Below are 20644 nucleotides of genomic sequence, written 5' to 3'. Positions count from 1 at the left end.
TCGCAGAGTCCTGTCAGTCGGATTTACAGCAGGTGAATTCATCAGTGTCTCCCGAAATATATGCAAGTAAGTGGCTGGTGAACTAGAAGAATAATAGAGGAAACTTTATAGTTACTTAGGCCCATTATGTGTGTTTGATATGAATAAATGTCGGAAAATTATATTTGAATGGATTGTTATTGCTGCTTCCACTGACGTCTGACATCACTGTGTATTTTATAAACTCTAAACGTATTGTTTTACTGGTGCTTACGTATGTGTATTTAAATGTCTGAAACCTTAAAAAAAAACATTATGTGGCTCAAAACACTGCATAGTTGTGATTTATGACAAGAGCAGAGCGCATACGTCTCGCAGCCAGAGCGCGAAAGCACAGTTTGAATCTGGCAGTTATGTGACGTCGCTGAACGTTCTAAATCCCATATGTGGGACTGTACCGCTCAGAGCCACAAAAAATAAACATTCCATATGTGGGACCGTAACGCACAAAGGTTTAAGAAACTTTACAATATTCTGGTATATTAAAGAAAATATGACCCATAATACAAAAGCTTTGAGTTCACAAACATGATTTGTCCATTGTGTTGTAAATTACTGGCTGATGAGAGCATTAAACCGCTGAAATTCAATTATGATAAAATAATAGATATTCAAAATGATGAGTTTTGAGTATTTCAAATCCCTCTAGTTGTCAGATATTAGTAAAACATGTTCATAATTAATGTGATAATCTTCACCCGTTGCACACTTGAATGAACTTGAGGAGAGCTGAGTTCATACTTCCACTAAAAATCACCTTGTGACCAAAAATGGGTCAGAAAAGTCAGATCTAAAAAACTGTAACAAAATTTGTTTGCGGATGCTGTTTTGATATTTTGTTATCAAATGCATTCATACATTTTTCATCGTCCAAATACTGTTGAGGCCATGGTCATATCATGCAGGTCAAATTCATATCATGCAGGTGTGCACAACTTTAGTGGAAGTTAATGTATTCTTTGACTCTGCATTAGAGTCAGTTACTCTTCAAGAGTGAGCCTGCCTAAACTCTTTGCATTATCAGAGCTGGAGATCAATCCTCATTAGCATACTGCTCCCTAGCAACCAGAACACGAACAGGACATCTGTTGTTCTGTAATCGCTTCTGTCAAACAAGGCAAAAGAACAACAGATTACATCATTACCTGGCCTTCTGTTCACCTTTTGACCTGTCTTATGAAGGTCACTCAGTGTAAACCTACAAACTAATAGTGTTGATACATCCCACTTGATTCTTTTGAATCTGTTCACCAAAAAGATTCAATTACCGAACTTTCTTTTGCTTAAATCGTTATGCCAATAGGTGGACTAGCAATTATGTTATTTCAATTATGAGTAATCATTTTATCATTTACTCAACGTATTCATTCGAAACACTACCATTTAATTTATTAAAGTGCATATCATTGCAGTGATTCACAATCTAAAACAACAAATACTGTGAATAAAAAAACAAATAGGTCCTCCTTCCTTCAATGAGCCACCTAAGTTTGTCTTAGGTTTTGACAGTTCTGTTGGCTATCATTGAGAAACATCTGAGAAGTGAGTTATAAATTAAATGCAATTCAGTCATAATTTCAGTTTTATAGCTTTAACAAAGCAAGACGAAAATCTTTGTGTGAACTATCCTTGATTGGGAATCTCTTTACTGAGAGATTTGAGAAATTATATTTAAGCACCATAAGCATTTTCTACACAAATTAAAACAAGGCAAATCTATTTTTTTTTTTTTTTATCTATAGAAAAAGACAATAGACTAATAAACAGTGACAATGAGGGAAAACTGTTAAAGGGTTAGTTCACCCAAAAATGAAAATTCTGTCATTAATTACTCATGTCGTTACAAAGCCGTTCATCTTTGGAACAAAAATTAAGATATTTTTCGTAAAATCCGATGGCTTAGTGAGGCCTGCATTGCCAGCAAGACAATTAACACTTTCAATGCCCAGAAAGCTACTAAAGACGTATTTAAAACAGTTCATGTGACTACAGTGGTTCAACCTTAATGTTATGAAGCGACGAGAATAATTTTTGTGTGCCAAAAAAAAAATAAAATAAAATATTTTTCCACAATATCTAGTGATGGGCGATTTCAAAACACTGCTTCATGAAGCTTCAAAGCTTTATGAATCTTTTGTTTCAAATCAGTGGTTCTGAGTGTGTGAATCAAACTGCCAAAGTCACGCCCCCCAGTGGTGAACCATTGAAATTTCTAAATGCTTATCACGTAACGAAGCCTCGTTTACTGAAATTACATAACTTTGGCAGTTTGATACACACTCCAAACCACTGATTCGAAACAAAAGATTCATAAAGCTTAGAAGCTTCATGAAGCAGTGTTTTGAAATCACCCATCACTAGATATTGTTGAATAAAGTCATTATTTTGTTTTTTTGGCGCACAAAAAGTATTCTTGTCGCTTCATAACATTAAGGTTGAACCACTGTAGTCACATGAACTGTTTTAAATATGTCTTTAGTAGCTTTCTGGGCATTTAAAAGTGTTAATTGTCTTGCTGGCAATGCAGGCCTCACTGAGCCATTGGATTTTATCAAAAATATCTTAATTTGTGTTCCGAAGATGAACGAAGGTCTTACAGGTGTGAAACAACATGAGGGTGAGTAATTAATGACAGAATTTTCATTTTGGGGTGAATTAACCCTTTAAGGTGCGATCACATTAACGAAATGTCATCAAAATTGTCAACTATCATCAACTATAGTATAGCAATGTATGAAGCACAGCTCACATAGAAGTCACTTTCGCACCAAGCAGCTTTCTGTTAGTCAACGTGGCGAATTTGTGTGACCAACTTGAAAATAAGCTAAATCTGCTTTGGAAATCTTTCGCCCTCACACGTGAATTCCAATTTTAATGACCGTGAAATGTCGCCTAGCAAGAGTAAACAATACATTTTCAATAGGCTACGCTCAGTTGTTATTCATTTATCCACATCCATAAAGTGAAGATTATTCTATGTGTTGTTCTAGTAAAACTGGTCTTCATTGCACTTTCTTTTGTCTCCTTGCCGAATTGAATGAACAGTGTCTTCTTCCATTCAATCATTGAACGAAAGGAAGCATATTCCATCTGTTAACAAACTGTTACTAGTTGTTAAAATAGCTTCTTACTAGAAAAGCTATCATGTGGCAGTTCTGAAAAATGTAGTTAGGTTAGTAGCATCACTACTTTTAGTTAGTTAGTTAATCCCCATGACTGCATGGAAGTAAGCGAGAACGACTCATTCAGTTCATTCATATCAGAGTTGACAGAAACACAGCAAACTCATCCATCTTTACAGTAATACAGTTCCATTTATCTTCAACACAGTGTTGCATTATATATGTACTCCATCCCTGCTTCAGGACCGTTCTCACAGGTCAGAATACAAGATGCCATTTATTTACTTGCAAGCCATGTGTTGTAAGTCATTACTACAGTCTGTAGCGGTGCATGCTGGCTGGGATGTTATCAGTCTCATTTCATGGACAGGTTGAGGAATGGTGTTGTTAACTAAAGGGCCGCCTGAAGGTTAGTGTTCATATTGATAGATGAAGAAGGGATTTAGCTTATTGCTGTAGTGTTACTCTCACACAACGGAAGAAACACCAGCAAGTCAGGTGTGAGGAAATGGCCCATCCTCCCGAACTGTTCATTATAAAATAAAACCTGAAGGAAATTACTGTTCTATCTCCTTTCGCAAACCTCTTTGTTAAATTCACTCTTGTGTGCCTTTTAACCCTTTTCCACGTCCCCTCCCTGGGGTTCGGGGGCTTCTATTAACTTACTTCATTAAGTGGAGGTTGATTGTCTTTTCCTACAGGATCTTTTGTGATATATGTAATGAGGTTGAGTGAGGGGGTTGTGGGAAACCAATGATTGGCTATGGGTTTAGTGGATATTCAGAGGGGCACAACTGGTTCAGAAGCCATTGCTTTTTCTCAGGCTTGCCATAGAAACTCTCAACAATGGAAACTTTTAAAACTGAGAAAGAGTTGTTACTCATCTATCATGCAGTGTTGTCATCCCACGCAGCATTTTCCATTACAGCCACTAGATAACTTATCACAAATGTGCTATGAAATATGAGGCGAGTCAGTTCTTGGCTCGCTTCATTTCAAAGCAGATGTTTCTGAGGACGCTCTCTTACAAGCAAGTCTCCTACAGCAGTGCACTAAACTGGTAATTAGCTTTGTTTACACTCTAAAGAAGAGCTTTTCCATTCATCCTCCACTTCCTCCTTTGAGAATGATTGAGAATAATGATACTTTTTGCATCGTGTATTTGTATTTATTTATTTTCATCATTATTTTTTAAGAATGTCCAGGCCAGTCTTTTGAATATAAGTGATTGATAACTGGGGCTTTCAAAATGACAAAAAGTCAATTTTTTCAGTGATTAACGGCTTACATTTGGATCTGTTCCTTAAACAATGTTATAAAATGGCTTTAAGGGTGCTTTCACACTTGGTTCGATTGCCTGGTCCAAACACGAGTTCGATTGCTGCCCCCACTGGATTGTGTTTACATTATATTATTTAAATCCAAACTGCATTTGCATCATCAAAACAGCAGCTGTTTTACCCCTCTTGAATGGTAACGACGGCGCAGGAGAAGGCGGCAAAATGCACAGAGTTGCTCACCTCACTTTTAGATCTTTTGGTTTTGTTTCCAAAGCATTGGCACATAACAGCACTTGCGTCTGTCTGCCGCGAATGTACTGAAAATGTTCTAACGAACACGGGAGTTTTAAAGGTCCCGTTCTTCGTGATCCCATGTTTCAAACTTTAGTTAGTGTGTAATGCTGTTGTTAGAGTATAAATAAAATCTGTAAAATTTTAAAGCTCAAAGTTCAATGCCAAGCGAGATATTTTATTTAACAGAAGTCGCCTACATCGAACGCCCAGTTTGGACTACATCCCTCTACTTCCTTCTTTAATGACGTCACTAAAACAGTTTTTTGACTAACCTCCGCCCACAGGAATACACAAGAGTTGCGTTTGTAGATTGTGTTTGTCGCCATATCGTCGAAATGCTGTTATTTTCATCCCGCAGTCCAATCACCGGGTCTGATTCCAGCTCAAATTGATAGGGTAAAATTAAAGACATGTTTACAATAACACTGAGCGCGTGCATCTCCACGTTATGGTAAGAGGCGTGACCTTTCCGGGCACGGTGCGCTCAGAGCTGTCGAATCACAACACAGGAACCGTTGGCACAATCAGAACTCGTTACGTATTTCTGAAGGAGGGACTTCATAGAACAAGGAAGTCATCAGCCCGTTTTTATCATAGACAGTAAAAGAAAAAAGTAAAAGGTTTTTATGACAGTGGAAACAGCGGTATACAGATAAGTAAATTATGTGAAAAATACTGTTTTTTTACACGCAAAACAAGAACACATGTTATATTGCACACTATAAACACAATCAAAGCTTCAAAAAACCATGAAAAACGGGACCTTTAAACACACAGTTTAATCGAATCATGCGTTTTTAATAGCGGTTCACTTCCGCGATAGTACGATTGCGTTCATATCAGCAGCAAACCGTACTTGAGTTTGCATGAACCATACTTCAGACCACACTCTTTTTACGAGGACTCTGGTATGGTTCGCGGGTGCGCACTCGAGTTCGGAAATCATCCGAGTTTACATCATCCAAACGAACCGAACTCTGACATCAATCAAACCTGGCTGCGCACCAAAAGTGCTAGTGGGAAACCACCCTAAAAGACTCTGAATATAGCAAGCACATCATATGTACCCATTTATGACACTTTTATGGTGCTTTTGTGTCCTATTTGACGCTTGAAAGCTTCAGCCCCCTTTCTTTGTCTTTGCCGGTTTGTCTTCACGTTCCCACATTCATATTCAGCTGCAAACCATGAGTGACATTTCAGAGCTAAATGTGTTAACACGCATGGTTCAATCAACAACAAATGCAGAGAAATGAATCACAGTATTGGTCTGTTTTTTAAAGCGAGCCATGTTTATGCAATAAATGCACATAGATTTATCATTTTTATAGATATAGGCAGTTACTTTCATTTTTTCTTTTGAGCATCTGTATAATGTCTGATTTGTGAACAAACTGCTGGTTTATTTTCTCAACGTATTTGTAAAGCATTTGACAATAAAGGAGCAAATTGAGTGTAAAAACTAAGTTTATTGATGTATTTACATAGGTAAGATACATCATTTATCATAAATGTGAGTAAATAGAGTACCCATTAAAAGTTTACACCATGAGCGTTGAGTTTTTAAGATGGGCTGTGAAGTTGAAACCATCTTCAGTAAGTTCAGCTTAAGACCACATATTGCACTTAACCTTATTCCATTCTGTTGCTCCGTCTTTTTTTTTTCTTTCTTTCTTTTTTTTTTGAGACTTGAATGCATCCTGTGAATGTCCAATAAGAAACAAATCTGATTTGGGTCTGGTGAACCCTAATTATACAGGTTTTCCTTAAGATCAGCTAGTCAACTAGTCATCCCACCACCGCACCAACAAGTGGATTGTGAAAATATGTAGTTTTACCCATCTGTAGGATTGATGAAAGATGAACTTCTTGTCAGAGTGAATAATGCTCTTTTTTCTCCCAGTTAATTGGTCCTTCTGCGTATGGTTGCCATTATGCATGAGCATTTACAAATCATTTAAAATCCATTTACAAATCTCTCTCTTTTTTTTCCAGTTTGTGGCACAGCCAAACTGTCAGCAGCTCTTGGCCACACTATGGTATGACGGCTTTCCTGGCTGGCGGCGCCGCCACTGGGCAGTTAAGCTTGTCATGTGTTTCATTATCGGCCTTCTCTTCCCTGTCTTCTCGCTGATCTACCTGCTGGCTCCAAAAAGCACGCTGGGACTCTTCATCAAAAAACCCTTCATCAAATTTATCTGCCACACGGCCTCCTACCTCACCTTCCTCTTCCTCCTCCTCTTGGCCTCACAGCACATTGCACGCACCAACCTACACATGCAGGGCCCTCCGCCCACTGTGGTGGAGTGGATGATACTACCTTGGGTGCTGGGTGAGTATTATTGTGTGTGTGTGATGGGACTGTAGGTTGCTTAGCTTGTAAAAATTTTGTTAAATAGTAGTGACACATTTATGAAATTGCATATTTATAGTGTGTGCAAGCTGCATTGATATTCCTTAAATATGCTGGTCAGAGATTTTTACAGAACTTTAATAAAAGTTGCAAGTATAATTAATCAATAACAATTAATTAATAACAGTTAAAAGTATATTAATCCCAACGTATAGTGCTTTCAACTTTTTTGTAGATTAGACTTTATATTAGGTGTCTTTAACTACTATGTACTTACATTTAAATTAATCATTTGATACAATGCACTTATTGTGTACATACATGTTTTTACATTGTATTTGTATTTTTAAAAATACCTGCATGTAATTACAGCTGTAATTAATGTCTGTAATTAGGGCCTGAGCACCGATGGTGTGAGGACCCTTTTGTAATTGCTCAGTCTTCTTCTCCAAAATGAATCGCATTTTTGAGGGCCTAAACATGCTCAAGAACTCATGAAACTTTGCACACACGTCAAAAGTGGTGAAAATTTACGTCTGATATGGGTTTCACAATTAGGTGTGGCAAAATGGCTCGATAGCGCCACCAACAAAATTTCAATTAAGTGCCCTTAACGCTACGTTTCACGTAAAAGTATAAAATTTGGTAGACACATGTAACAGCCCAATACCTACAAAAAAGTCCCTGGGTGCAAAATCTGTAAACCCAACAAGTGAGATATTTAGAATTTTCTCTGCAAAATTTTTGCAGTTTTTGCCATTTCCAGACGTTGTACTTTAACAAACTCCTCCTAGAGCTTTAATCAGATCAACATCATATTTGGTCTGTCTAATCTTAAGGCCTTTACGACGTTGAATTGCGAAGATCTTGAGTTTTCATTGAAGGGCGTGTCCGTGGTAGCCTGACAAAATCTGATGTTTCACCATGAAACAGGAAGCTGTTGTAAGTCAGGCATAATGTCCGATCTGCCCCAAACTTCATGTGTTTGATAAGAGTCCTGGCCTGAAGACATCTATATACCAATATTCAGTTACAGTCATAGCGCCTCCTGCGGACAACAGAAAATGTCATGTTTTACACTGTGATTCACTCCCAGAAACACATTTGCATATGCCATGAAGTACTTGATGGAATGTCTTTTGGGGGACCATCAAAATAAAGTGCTGGCAGATATTAAGCAGACAGTCTACTAATACTCTAATGAGAGTTGGTTGACATGTAGTTGCGAAGTTACTTACACTTAGTTCGAATGTCTAAAGTGGACCATTGAAATAAAGGCCCCTATCATGCAACCCACGCAATGCGATGCCAGGCGTGACGCAAGTGTTTTTTTTTTTTGCTAGTTTCAGCCCAACGCAGTTATCATTTTTACGTCCAGCGCCCACATTGTTTAAATTACAAATGCACTCATGCCCATCTGTTCATCCATGGGCGTGTTGGTCTGAAAAAGAGGTGTTTAGGTGCATTGTTGGCGTGTTGCTATTTTGAGGCAACTGAAAATGTATCCTGACTAGGGATGGGCATTTCAAGCAAAAATAATATTCGAAAATCGCTGGGAATTATTCGATTATTATTCGAAAATCGCACCCCTCCCCTGCACGCACGCACACACAAACAGAGAGAGGGAGAGAGACCATTCACGCTTTCTATCTGTATGATATTGATAAACTGTTTAATTCATTGGGGAATATGCTGTCTTAACTCAAGCCATATAATGGTTGTAATGTGCTGAAACATATTAATATGTTCTTTAATATAAGTGAAAGTAAAATCCGCACGGCCATTCATAACAGTGCGAAGCGAGTGCTTTCAATTAATTCCTACGTTGAGCTTCCACATGAATAAACTGAAAACGCTCGCTCTTCGCCAGTGGACTATCAGTGTCGCTCGCTCGCGGCGTTCGCCTCGCTTTTGTCCAGTCCGGCACCTTATAGTGGACACGCACCATGAATGACCGAGGGAATTTTACTTTCACTTTCAAATTATCGCCAATTCGGGAGCGGTGACAAGTGATGATACCGATGTTGTTCCTGAACACCGGCAACACCGACTATCGCAGCAAGCCTACCTCAAGCCATATTGATTTTAGGCTGCCTAAACGCGTTATATCATTGTGAACAGCTTGAATGACGGCACGTGTGTCGTGTGAACATTGATTTTGACGTCTCTGTTATATGCCACGCTTTTCTATGTTCTGCTGTTGTCTAAGAGTTGATTGACAGCTTTTTAGGTGCGTTATTGGCAGCGCGCGCGCCACCCTCTGGTTACATGAACGTGTCACCATTGAAAACATGAGGATTTTTTTAAGACGACAATCGCACAACCTATTCGATATTCTATAATTAAATCAACTAATCGAATATTCGAAAATCGTGACACATCCCTAATCCTGACTCCTCAGGTTGAGAGTGTCTATATTCCACCATGTAAATGTAAATCTGCCATGGTGCAAGTGGACCTGGCTTTTAAATGGAATGGGAGATGACACTCTGATTGGTTTATTGCACGTTACGTCCAAAAAAACATCCATGACTCATTAAGAGACTATGTGCAACCCTTTTCGACCATGCACCTATATATATCCAGTTATTTCTAATGATAAATTAAAATATTTTCCAATAACCTATATATTATGCATATTCCTTTATGTTTGTGTGTTTTGCTCATAGGCTTCATATGGGCTGAGATTAAGGAGATGTGGGACGGAGGTTTTAATGAGTACGTCCATGACTGGTGGAACCTGATGGACTTTGCTATGAATTCTCTCTATTTGGCCACTATTTCTTTAAAGATCGTTGCTTATGTCAAGGTGAGCCCCTCTCTTAATTGTTTCACTCTCAGTTCAGTCATCTTCGCTCATACTCGAATGCACGCGAGCACATGCACGCAGACACACTCCAGACTTCATGACCATCTGCAGCTGTGTTAGTCACCCTGCATTGAAGGGGTTCCAGCCCACACGAGTCCCTTACAGCGTGTGTTTGTGCATACATGTGTGAGATGATAAATCCAATGGTCCAAGCCATTTAATTTATGCTCTGTTTTGCATTTGGACATGTTCTCAAGAAATGCATTTAAAGCTAAAAATGTTCCTGGCTACCATGTATTATTATCATTTTATAGTATGATTCAAAACATGGGAATAGAGGGTGATTTTTTTTTTATTCAGTTAATATTGTGGTCTCAGTCTCAGTATAGAGCAGAATTTAAAGAGCTCAGCCATGCCTTGCACTGAAAAGCCAGCCTTATTTCTCTGCCCACTGAAACATGGAATTGAAGGATGGAACTGAGGGAAAAAGACGTCTTGTTCCACCCTCAAGTGAAGTTATGCAAGGCAAAATCTCAGGAAATGTCTATGAACCTGTTAGACCTTTGACTCAACTGCCTGGAAAAGCCTGAGGCATATCCAAAACAAAATCTAATGGAAGAACTTCCTCAGTATAGTTGCCGCATTAAACTTTTCCATTTTTTTTTTTCTTTATCAGATCATTTCAAAACATTCTGGAGACAATTCACTAATGATTTGAACCTGTTGATAGTGTTTGTGTCATTTGCATCTGTTGTCTGTATTGTTACAGCACCTGATTTACTCAAGGAATTATGCAAATCAGGTAATGGTTCAAACACACCCACAAAATTAGTGTTGATTGCAAGTTGCATTGCAATTTTTACTTTGCAGTGCTTCACCACTACAATCTAGGCCTGAATCGACTTCTTAAACTGCCAAAATTTTGCTCGAATACACAGCACGTCTGTATATATGATAGTTACCATACTCTTATCCATCTTTTGATCAACATTTTGATGAATTACCGCTGCCACGATCACTAGAAAATGTACACAAACATCCCTTTTAAATACAATTACCGTCAGCTTCTGTAGGTGGTAATAGCGCAGCGTTAACTGCATCAGGCAAATAAGCCAATCCATTCATGTTCGTGAATCCGATCCATTGAGCCACATTTGCATAAAAAGGAGGCTTATTTGCCCAGAAACAAATGACAGTGACTTGGCAATGAATTTAAATATGCATGATGCAGCGCTTAAACCAGTGCATTTAGCACCTGGTAATGTTGGACTGTGGGTGTTACAGTATGTGAATAAGGCTAAAAATGGACTCTACACAAATATGCAAACACTTGGCCAACCAACTGCAAGCATGTTCCCATTGTACGTACACTACCGTTCAAAAAATATCAAGCAGGGCAACCATTTTTCCACACTGATAATAATAAGAGATGTTTCTTGAACACTAAATCAGCATATTAGAATGATTTCCGAAGGATCATGTGATCATGTGTCAGCTTTGCCATCACAGGAATAAATGACATTTTAAAATATTAAATAGAAAATAGTTATAAAAACAGAAAACTGTTATTACTGTTTTTACCATATTTTTGATTAAATAAATGCAGACTTGGTGAGCCTTTCAAAAATCTTTCCAACCCCAAACATTGAATGGCAGTGTATTTAACATGCATTCTTGCAGTACTATTGCATCATGTTTGCGTAGCTAAAACCCCTCTAAGTTCTAATGCTGAAACAAAATCATGACATAATGTTCTGAATGTTTTTATCTTCTCTCCAGTATAACAGTTCTCGTCCACGAGAGGAATGGGAGATGTGGCATCCGACGCTAATCGCCGAGGCTTTGTTTGCCATCGCTAACATCTTCAGCTCGCTTCGGCTCATCTCCCTCTTCACGGCCAACTCTCACCTGGGCCCGCTGCAGATTTCTCTGGGCCGCATGCTGCTGGACATCCTCAAGTTCCTCTTCATCTACTGTCTAGTGCTGCTGGCCTTTGCCAATGGACTCAACCAGCTTTACTTCTACTACGAGACAGAGGCAGCAGACGAACCCAACCACTGCAAGGGGATCCGCTGCGAGAAACAGAATAATGCATTCTCTACGTGAGTTTCTCAGCTTTTATGACTGGGCTAGCAAATTTCTTTATCCCTCCCTTTGCCATCCGTTTGTTGTGTTATTTTGTTCTTTTAGTTCTTTAGTGAATCAGTTTGTTTGGATGGTTAATTTAAATGCTAATAAACCATCCATTAAATGATAATATAATTTAATTTAATTTAATTTAAAAACAGAGTCACAGATTAATTATTGCCCCTGCACTGACTCCTGTTCAGCATTTTACTTCTTTTTGAAGTGATATACAAAATAGAGTTCTTGTTTGTATTACAAAAAAATTGCAAAATAATGTATTTCTTAAATACTGGGGTTCATCGCTATGTTTTATATATATATATATATATATATATATATACAGTACAGTCCAAAAGTTTGGAACCACTAAGATTTTTAATGTTTTTAAAAGAAGTTTCGTCTGCTCACCAAGGCTACGTTTATTTAATTAAAAATACAGTAAAAACAGTAATATTGTGAAATATTATTATAATTTAAAATAACTGTTTTCTATTTGAATATATTTGACAAAGTAATTTATTCCTGTGATGGCAAAGCTGAATTTTCAGCATCATTACTCCAGTCTTCAGTGTCACATGATCCTTCAGAAATCATTCTAATATGCTGATCTGCTGCTCAAGAAACATTTAATGTGTTCAATTGTACAAAATATTTGTGTACAATATTTTTTTTCAGGATTATTTGATGAATAGAAAGTTCAAAAGAACAGTGTTTATCTGAAATCAAATCTTTTGTAACATTATAAATGTCTTTACTGCCACTTTTGATTGATTTAATGCATCCTTGCTGAATAAAAGTATTCATTTCTTTAATTTCTTTTCAAAAAAATAGAAATAAAAATTCTTACTGACCCCAAACTTTTGAACGGTAGTGTATAATGCTACAGAAGCTTTGTATTTCAGATAAATGCTGTTCTTTTGAACTTTCTATTCATCAAGAAATCCTGAAAAAAAAAGTACACAACTGGTTTCAACATTGAAAATAATCATAAATGTTTATTGAGCAGCAAATCAGCATATTAGAATGATTTCTGAAGGATCATGTGACACTGAAGACTGGAGTAACGATGCTGAAAATTCAGCTTTGCATCACAGGAATAAATTACTTTGTCAAATATATTTAAATAGTACACAGCTATTTTAAATTGTAATAATATTTCACAATATTACTGTTTTTTACTGTATTTTTAATTAAATAAATGTAGCCTTGGTGAGCAGACGAAACTTCTTTTAAAAACATTAAAAATCTTAGTGGTTCCAAACTTTTGGACTGTACTGTATATATATATAAACAGAGAGGATTTCTAATTCTTTTTGTGGTATTTAGTGTAAATTTACTGTTATGTATCATATGATGTTTAGTGCTGTCAAAATTAGTGCATTTTAATGTGATTAATTTTTTTCAGTATAATGTGTTAAAAATATTTAACGCAATTAATGCAGCATCCATTTTTTCCGTCATAATTTGGCTAGCGTTATATTATATGATCATGCTCTTATTCACGCAAATGCTTTTAAACCATTCAAGCACCACAACACAAACGAGAACGCGCTGTCTGTGATTATTGTGTCTGTGGCACACACACGACTCGTGTGCACAGAAAGACGCGCACCAGTATCGAGTTCTCTTTCGCACTTGAACAAACAATAACATGCGGAATTATGCCAAAATGTCCATTTTGTTGAGTATCCTCATAAAAGCAGTCTTAAATGAGTTAAATAACGTCTTAAATGAACTTAAAGAGTTGTGAGAAAATGAGATGCATGTCATGTTCGGCAGCAGCAGGTCTTAAAGTGACAGCAGCCTAATAAACCAGTTGCTGTGATGTCTGTCATTAATGTTAATCAAAGAACAAAGGTAACAGAAAAAAATGTAGCTTTAATAAGGATTAATCTGTATTTAATTTATAATTTATGCAGTGCAGACTGTTTGATAACTTCCGTTTCTGTATATTTCCTACCCGTTAGACAGGTAGGAGGGCCACAGGTAATATGACATTTATTATAATGAGTTTATGTGATTGTTTTAAGTTCACTTAAATTAAAAGTTCTTTTTTAAAGCCTAATAAATCTTGAAATTGATAGCTTTCAGTTATACTGTAATGCTGAATGTCTGTAACGTTTCATAGAGACATCAGTACCAGTATTAGTATCAGTGATACTGGCCTTCATTCATAAAAAGATGCCATTAAACAAATATTTAAAATATACTGTCTTTAAGTTGTTTCTACATTAATTTAGAAAGTAACTGTGAAATTATTACAATATAAAAATATTTTAAAAAATTTTGCGATTAATTAGTTCATTGTTTTTAATCGATTGACAGCACTAATATATTGGATATATGTAGTTAATAATGTAGTTAACTACATTTTATTAGCACTATGTAGTCAAAATGGTACTTTGACTGTTGTTGAACAATTTTAAAGTGTTAGTAGACTGAAGGAAGCTTTCTTCACACTGTTTGTTTACAACATACATTCATCCTTCCCTGCACTGCAGCTCCAGGTCAGCCTCAGTCAGTGCTGATTGGACAGCGCTGATACTGCTTCTGAATATTCATCAAGACCTCTTGCTTTTCCAGTGATTTGTTGATCAATGACACACCGATAACCGCACAATCATCCATCGCTGCACAATAATGCAGGTTCAAGAATCACCTCATGAATATTTATGAGAGCAAACGTTGAGAAAGAAGGAGATAAATCTGTGCTGTGTCTCTCAGAAAACTGCCGCTGCTCTGTGAAACATAAACACCTGAATCATAAAAAACATAAAAAACCTGAGCATGTTGTTGTAACGTCTGGGGATTTTCTTGCATTTCCATCAGAATTCAGTTTTTTGCCTGCAGCTGCATATGAGCTGTATGTGGCATTACCACACTGAGATATCAAATCCCTCAACCCATATCACATCTGAAGCAGCAAAAGCTCCTTCAGGCTTCCTGTGCTGTTTTCTGAGGTTCAGTCACATAGACTCTCCTTCACAGATTAAAGTCGGCTTGGGCCTTTCAAAGAGACACGTTTTATTAATCAGTATTTTTGTCTGGTTATCCAGTAAAACTTACACTATTAGCATTTTTTATTCTTTTTTTTTGAGACCATATTGGGAAGAAAATAACAATTTGCTAATAGGGCAAGAAAAATAAACTTGATTCAAGATATATTCTCTTAAAACAAATGCAAACTTGAAAGTCTAAAAAAGGTGCAAAAATCACTAGAGTTAAATTTATGACTCACAGCAGCACATGAAACACTCTTGTGTTTACATGCTACTTGCGAAATCCTGTCATTGCCACTGTAACGATTTTCTTCAGTCTTAGAATGGGCAGAATTATGAGATTGACAACGTTTCCTTTTGCCAATGACTGAAACTACTACAGGTTCATCCATTTCATCATACTCCTCCATCTTGTTTAGTTAAAAATCTCTTTAAAGGTGCCCTAGATTCAAAAATTGAATTTACCTCGGCATAGTTGAATAACAAGAGTTCAGTACATGGAAATGACATACAGTGAGTCTCAAACTCCATTGTTTCCTCCTCCTTATATAAATCTCATTTGTTTAAACAACCTCCGAGGAACAGGCCAATCTCAACATAACACCGACTGTTACGTAACAGTCGGGGTGTACGCCCCAATATTTGCATATGCCAGCTCATGTTCAAGCATTAGACAAGGGCAGCCAGTATTAATGTCTGGATGTGCACAGCTGAATCAACAGACTAGGTAAGCAAGCAAGGACAATAGCGAAAAATGGCAGATGGAGCAATAATAACTGACATGATCATTGATATGATGTTTTTAGTGATATTTGTAAATTGTCTTTCTAAATGTTTCGTTAGCATGTTGCTAATGTACTGTTAAATGTGTTTAAAGTTACCATCGTTTCTTACTGTATTCACGGAGACAAGAGCCGTCGTTATTTTCATTTTTTAAACACTTGCAGTCTGTATAATTCATAAACACAACTTCATTCTTTATAAATCTCTCCAACAGTGTGTAATGTTAGCTTTAGCCACGGAGCACTATCAAACTCATTCAGAATCAAATGTAAACATCCAAACAAATACTATACTTATGCGATTAGACATGTTGCATGACGAACACTTTGTAAAGATCCATTTTGAGGGTTATATTAGCTGTGTGAACTTTGTTTATGGTGTTTAAGGCAAGCGCGAGCTCTTGGGGCGTGGAGCACGAGATTTAAAGGGGCTGCGTACCCTGAATCGGCGCATTTATAATGATAGGCAGTTAAAAAAATTAATTTAAAAAAAACTATGCGGTATTTTGAGCTGAAACTTCACAGACACATTCAGGGGACACTTAAGACTTATATTACATCTTTTGAAAACATGTTCTTCGGCACCTTTAAACAGGATAAAAACTTGCAGCTCAACACCTGAAAGCCGGCTCATACGCATGCCGTCAGTCATCTTGAAATAATATGATTCAGTTAGCATCTTCTGATTGGTTCTGTGAACTTAGAGGCTTTTGTTGACAAAGGGAAGTGGCATTTAGAGGTTTCTGCTAACGAACCGGTATTTCTGAATGGGCTGAGGCTGGGATTTAGCGGGTTTGAACTGAAACTATTTAATGAAGGTATACTATATGCGGAGAGCATTCGCTCAGTATCATTATCTTGTTTTGACATTTAGTGGCTTTTGCATATGAAGTCTTAATGTATTCTCAAATAATTGAGAATTAAATTTTAAATTTAATCAACATTTATTTTTAATAATTAAAATATTTTGCTTCTCAAGTAAATTTATCTGGTTTTATGGATGTTTTGATAATTTTACTGAAAAAATTCTGCTTAAGAAAATTATTTATTTATTGCAAGGCATATCGGAAAAAAAGATTTCTGAGGACAGATCTTACACACACCAGTACGCTCAGAACATATTCATGTCTTCTCTGTATTATTTTGGCCTTTCAATTCGAAAGCTTCAAATGCCAAATGTCGGCTGAAACGGCACAGGATGTGCAGGGCTGCTGGCTCTATAGTGGGCTGCCAGTTGTTATGTCACTATCTCTGACAAGTCAGTGAGGTGCTTGAGGCAAACCTGTGTGCCTCCATTATAGGGCTTCGCCACGGCAGGTCTGTCACAGCAGTCCTGTGGTTTAGGTGCTGGCCACGCTTTATTTTTTATTCATTTATTATATCAGTGACATTGAATGTGCCAAAAATATAACATGGATGCAGCCTTCTAAATTTTGCCCATGTGATCAAAATGGACACCACTATTCACACAGATATATCGATGCCCTGCTCAGAAGAATCATGCCCATTCAAACTGAGAGGTCGCTTGCCTCTTCACATTTTAAGCCATATATATATATAAGTCCTTATGACCTTTCTTTTCTTTTAAATGAGCATTTTCTACCAGGTTCCTATGTTTAGGTTCAGTTTTTTTTTTTTCAAGTCGACCTCTTTCGACAACAAGACATAGTAAAATGCCTGTTTCTGTCAGTTTTACAGCAGAAAAAGGAACAATGCTGTGTTCCTGTCATTGCCACTGTAACGATGGACAAAACATGATAAAAAATTGCAGCTCGGCAATTGAAAGCTGACTCATACGCACACCCTCATTCATCTGGAAATCATATATACCGAAACTGTATTTAGGAATGGGCTGAGGCTGGGATTTAGCGGATTTTAAGCGAAAGTGTTTAATGAATGTATACTATGTGCGGAGATCATTCACTCAATATCATTATCTAATTTTTGACAGAGGTGGCGGCGTGTAGTGGCTTTTTTACATCTGAACTCTTTATATATATTGTATGTAGGAGAGGTAAAGATCTGAACAACTTTGACAAGAGCCAAAAATTTTATGGTCAGGTAGCATCTCTGAAACGCCAAGCCTAATGGGTTGCTCCTGGTGAGTAGTGGTGAGAACCTATCCACAGTGGTCCGAGGATGGACAAACAATAAACCATTGACAGGGCATTGGGCTCCCAAGGCTTCTCGATGTGTAAGGGCAATGAAGGCTATCCTCTCTGGACCAAACTGACAGAAGGCCTTCTGTGGCACAAGTCACACAAAATTTTAATGATGGCTATGGAAGGAATTTGTCACAACAAAATTGTGCATTGCACCCTGATGCATATTGTGCAATGTAGCCACAGACCAGTCAGTGTGCCCATGATGACCCCTGTCTACAGCTGAAAACTCCTACGATGGGCACATGAGTGTCAGAACTGACCTTGGAGCAATGGAAGAAGGTCGCCTTGTTCATTGAGTCTCATTTTCTTTTACATCACCTGGATGGCCGTGTACATGTGTGCCATTTACCTGGGGAAGTATATACTACAAACTATGACATGTGTTGTTTTTTATTGTTTGTTTTTGGCCATGTCTTGCCTAGGGCACAAAGTGAGCAAGGGCTGCCACTGCACGTGCTATTGGAAATTAAAGCAGCAAGACATTACAAGTGTTGCACTTTTCATTCTCAGCGTTCACTCCATAGTCTTGCTGTGTGTTTCTTTTATATGTCTGTGCCACTGAAGTTTCTCCCATCAAACACTATCACACTCAGTTTAACACCTGCTTCCATACATGATCCACAGTGCTATGTCCTTTCTGTTCAGCTGTAATTCCTTTTTCCTATTTTCAGGAAACCACATTGTATTTATCTCTGCCAAAACTTTGATTAAAGCTGGCAATGTTGAATATTTAATGCAATGAAAAAAAATCACAATTCCTTTCGCCCTAGGGAGCTTGTAGACGCACAAACTTCAAATCTTAGAGACAGCCAGGCGTTGCTTTCTGAAACTTTTGATGCTGTGCATTGCAGTACTGTTGCTTCTAGCAGGCTTATTTACACAACTGTGACAGACTCATGTCTTACTGTATGTGAATGTTTGTGTGTGTGCAGACCATTACATTTGTGAGATTCATTACATTACATTTTCAGACTGCCAGTGCGAGGAAGATGAATTCAAAGTTTATAAATGCAACTGCAATAGAATAATAAATATAGTAATAGATTTAAACACTGATTGATCATCATCTTCCAATAATGGTCTATTTTCCATTTTTTTAATGGCATACAGTATATACATTAAACACAATACTACAAATCTACATGCCATATTATAATAATTGGAATATGTCCTGTATATGTGCCATTAGTAACAGAACCATTAAAATACCTACATTTTGAGAAAGATTTATATATATATATATATATATATATATATATATATATATATATATATATATATATATATACACATTATAAGCATAAGCATATTTAACAAATGACCATTTGAAGTGTCCAGTGCTTTTTTACTAAAATATTATATGTATATTTACTAACATATTTTGAATATGGGAGCATAATTTCACATTTTGTTTTTGTTTGTTTTTTGAAAAAGTGAAGTGTTACAATTGCCCCCATCTCCCCTAGTCATAATCTCACATTCACAGTATTTCATTCACACACATTAATAACTTGATCCATTTCTCATTATTTACTAATGAACTGTTTACCCCTGGAGCTTTGTGATCTTCTCTGGCCCATCCTAAATGTATCTGATGCACAACATTTTCTAATTATGTTTTTTTTTTCTTGCCTTTTCTTTCTTCATCTCTTAGGTTATTTGAGACACTTCAGTCTCTGTTCTGGTCGATATTTGGCCTCCTGAATCTTTATGTAACCAATGTGAAGGCTCGGCACGAGTTCACTGAGTTTGTTGGAGCTACCATGTTTGGCACCTACAACGTCATCTCACTGGTGGTTCTCCTCAACATGCTCATCGCTATGATGAACAACTCCTACCAGCTCATCGCTGTGAGTACTGAGCACAATAATCCTAAGGCCAGAAATGTAGGCTATACGCAAGTATGCTGGTGATTGGCCAACAAATTGCGAGCAGGTTTCGGTGCTCAGGTTAGATTGCAAAATTATAACAGTCTTCTGTCAGTACCGTTTTGACTTCTTTGCTCGCTTTCATCATTCTCGTGCACAGACTCAAAGGCCCCCCATATGCCCAACACAATATTCAAAGCCCCTAAAATATTTTTGGTATTTCTGCCATGATTATTACAAAGCTTCTTGTTTCAAAACTTTTATAAGAAAAGAAACTGGGAGTATTGATATATTAATTAACCTGGATTCATTTTGTGATTCTTTGTGAACTGTGATTGCAGTAATTTAAGTTTTATGGGCTTTTTAGATTAAAGTTAGATTATTTTATTATATTAATAATAATTTATTAATTTAAATACTTTTAAACTCCCTTGGAAGTTTGCTGAGGCCCCCTAGTGGGCCCCGGCCCCCTGGTTGAGAACCACAGTATGCATTGGTCGAATATACTCACATTTTATACACACTTTTGGGTGATTATTATCCTTCAGTTCTTATTATTAATAACTCTTTTTTCACTGTGCCTTAGGACCATGCTGATATCGAATGGAAGTTTGCTCGTACCAAGCTGTGGATGAGTTACTTTGATGAGGGAGGGACACTCCCTCCACCATTCAATGTAGTCCCCAGTCCTAAGTCTTTCTGGTACCTGTGTCTATGGGTACACGGGCGGCTCTGCGGGTCGGAGACTGCTCCGCCTGAAGAAGAACCCCATAAACACGAGAATCTGAAGGAGTTTACGGTAAAGA

The 20644-nt window shown here is 37.3% G+C and overlaps 1 protein-coding gene across 4 annotated transcripts in view; it reads left to right on the top strand.

Moving 5' to 3' along the window:
* The window catches only part of trpc5a (transient receptor potential cation channel, subfamily C, member 5a), a 94408-nt gene that overhangs the window by 63294 nt on the left and 10470 nt on the right, over positions 1–20644 (top strand). For 3 of the 4 annotated variants that reach the window (XM_048197873.1, XM_048197872.1, XM_048197875.1), the window contains 6 exons: positions 6731–7067; positions 9758–9897; positions 10667–10699; positions 11677–11999; positions 19625–19820; positions 20425–20637. In XM_048197873.1, the coding sequence (XP_048053830.1) occupies positions 6731–7067; positions 9758–9897; positions 10667–10699; positions 11677–11999; positions 19625–19820; positions 20425–20637 (1242 nt within the window). The remainder of the gene's footprint in view (positions 1–6730; positions 7068–9757; positions 9898–10666; positions 10700–11676; positions 12000–19624; positions 19821–20424; positions 20638–20644) is intronic. The other variant, XM_048197874.1, reaches the window with a different exon arrangement.

This window comes from Megalobrama amblycephala, linkage group LG7, assembly GCF_018812025.1.
Source record: "Megalobrama amblycephala isolate DHTTF-2021 linkage group LG7, ASM1881202v1, whole genome shotgun sequence".
NCBI lineage: Eukaryota > Metazoa > Chordata > Actinopteri > Cypriniformes > Xenocyprididae > Megalobrama > Megalobrama amblycephala.
The sequence above is the reverse complement of the archived record's forward strand: the minus strand, read 5'-3'. Positions and strand labels throughout refer to the sequence as shown.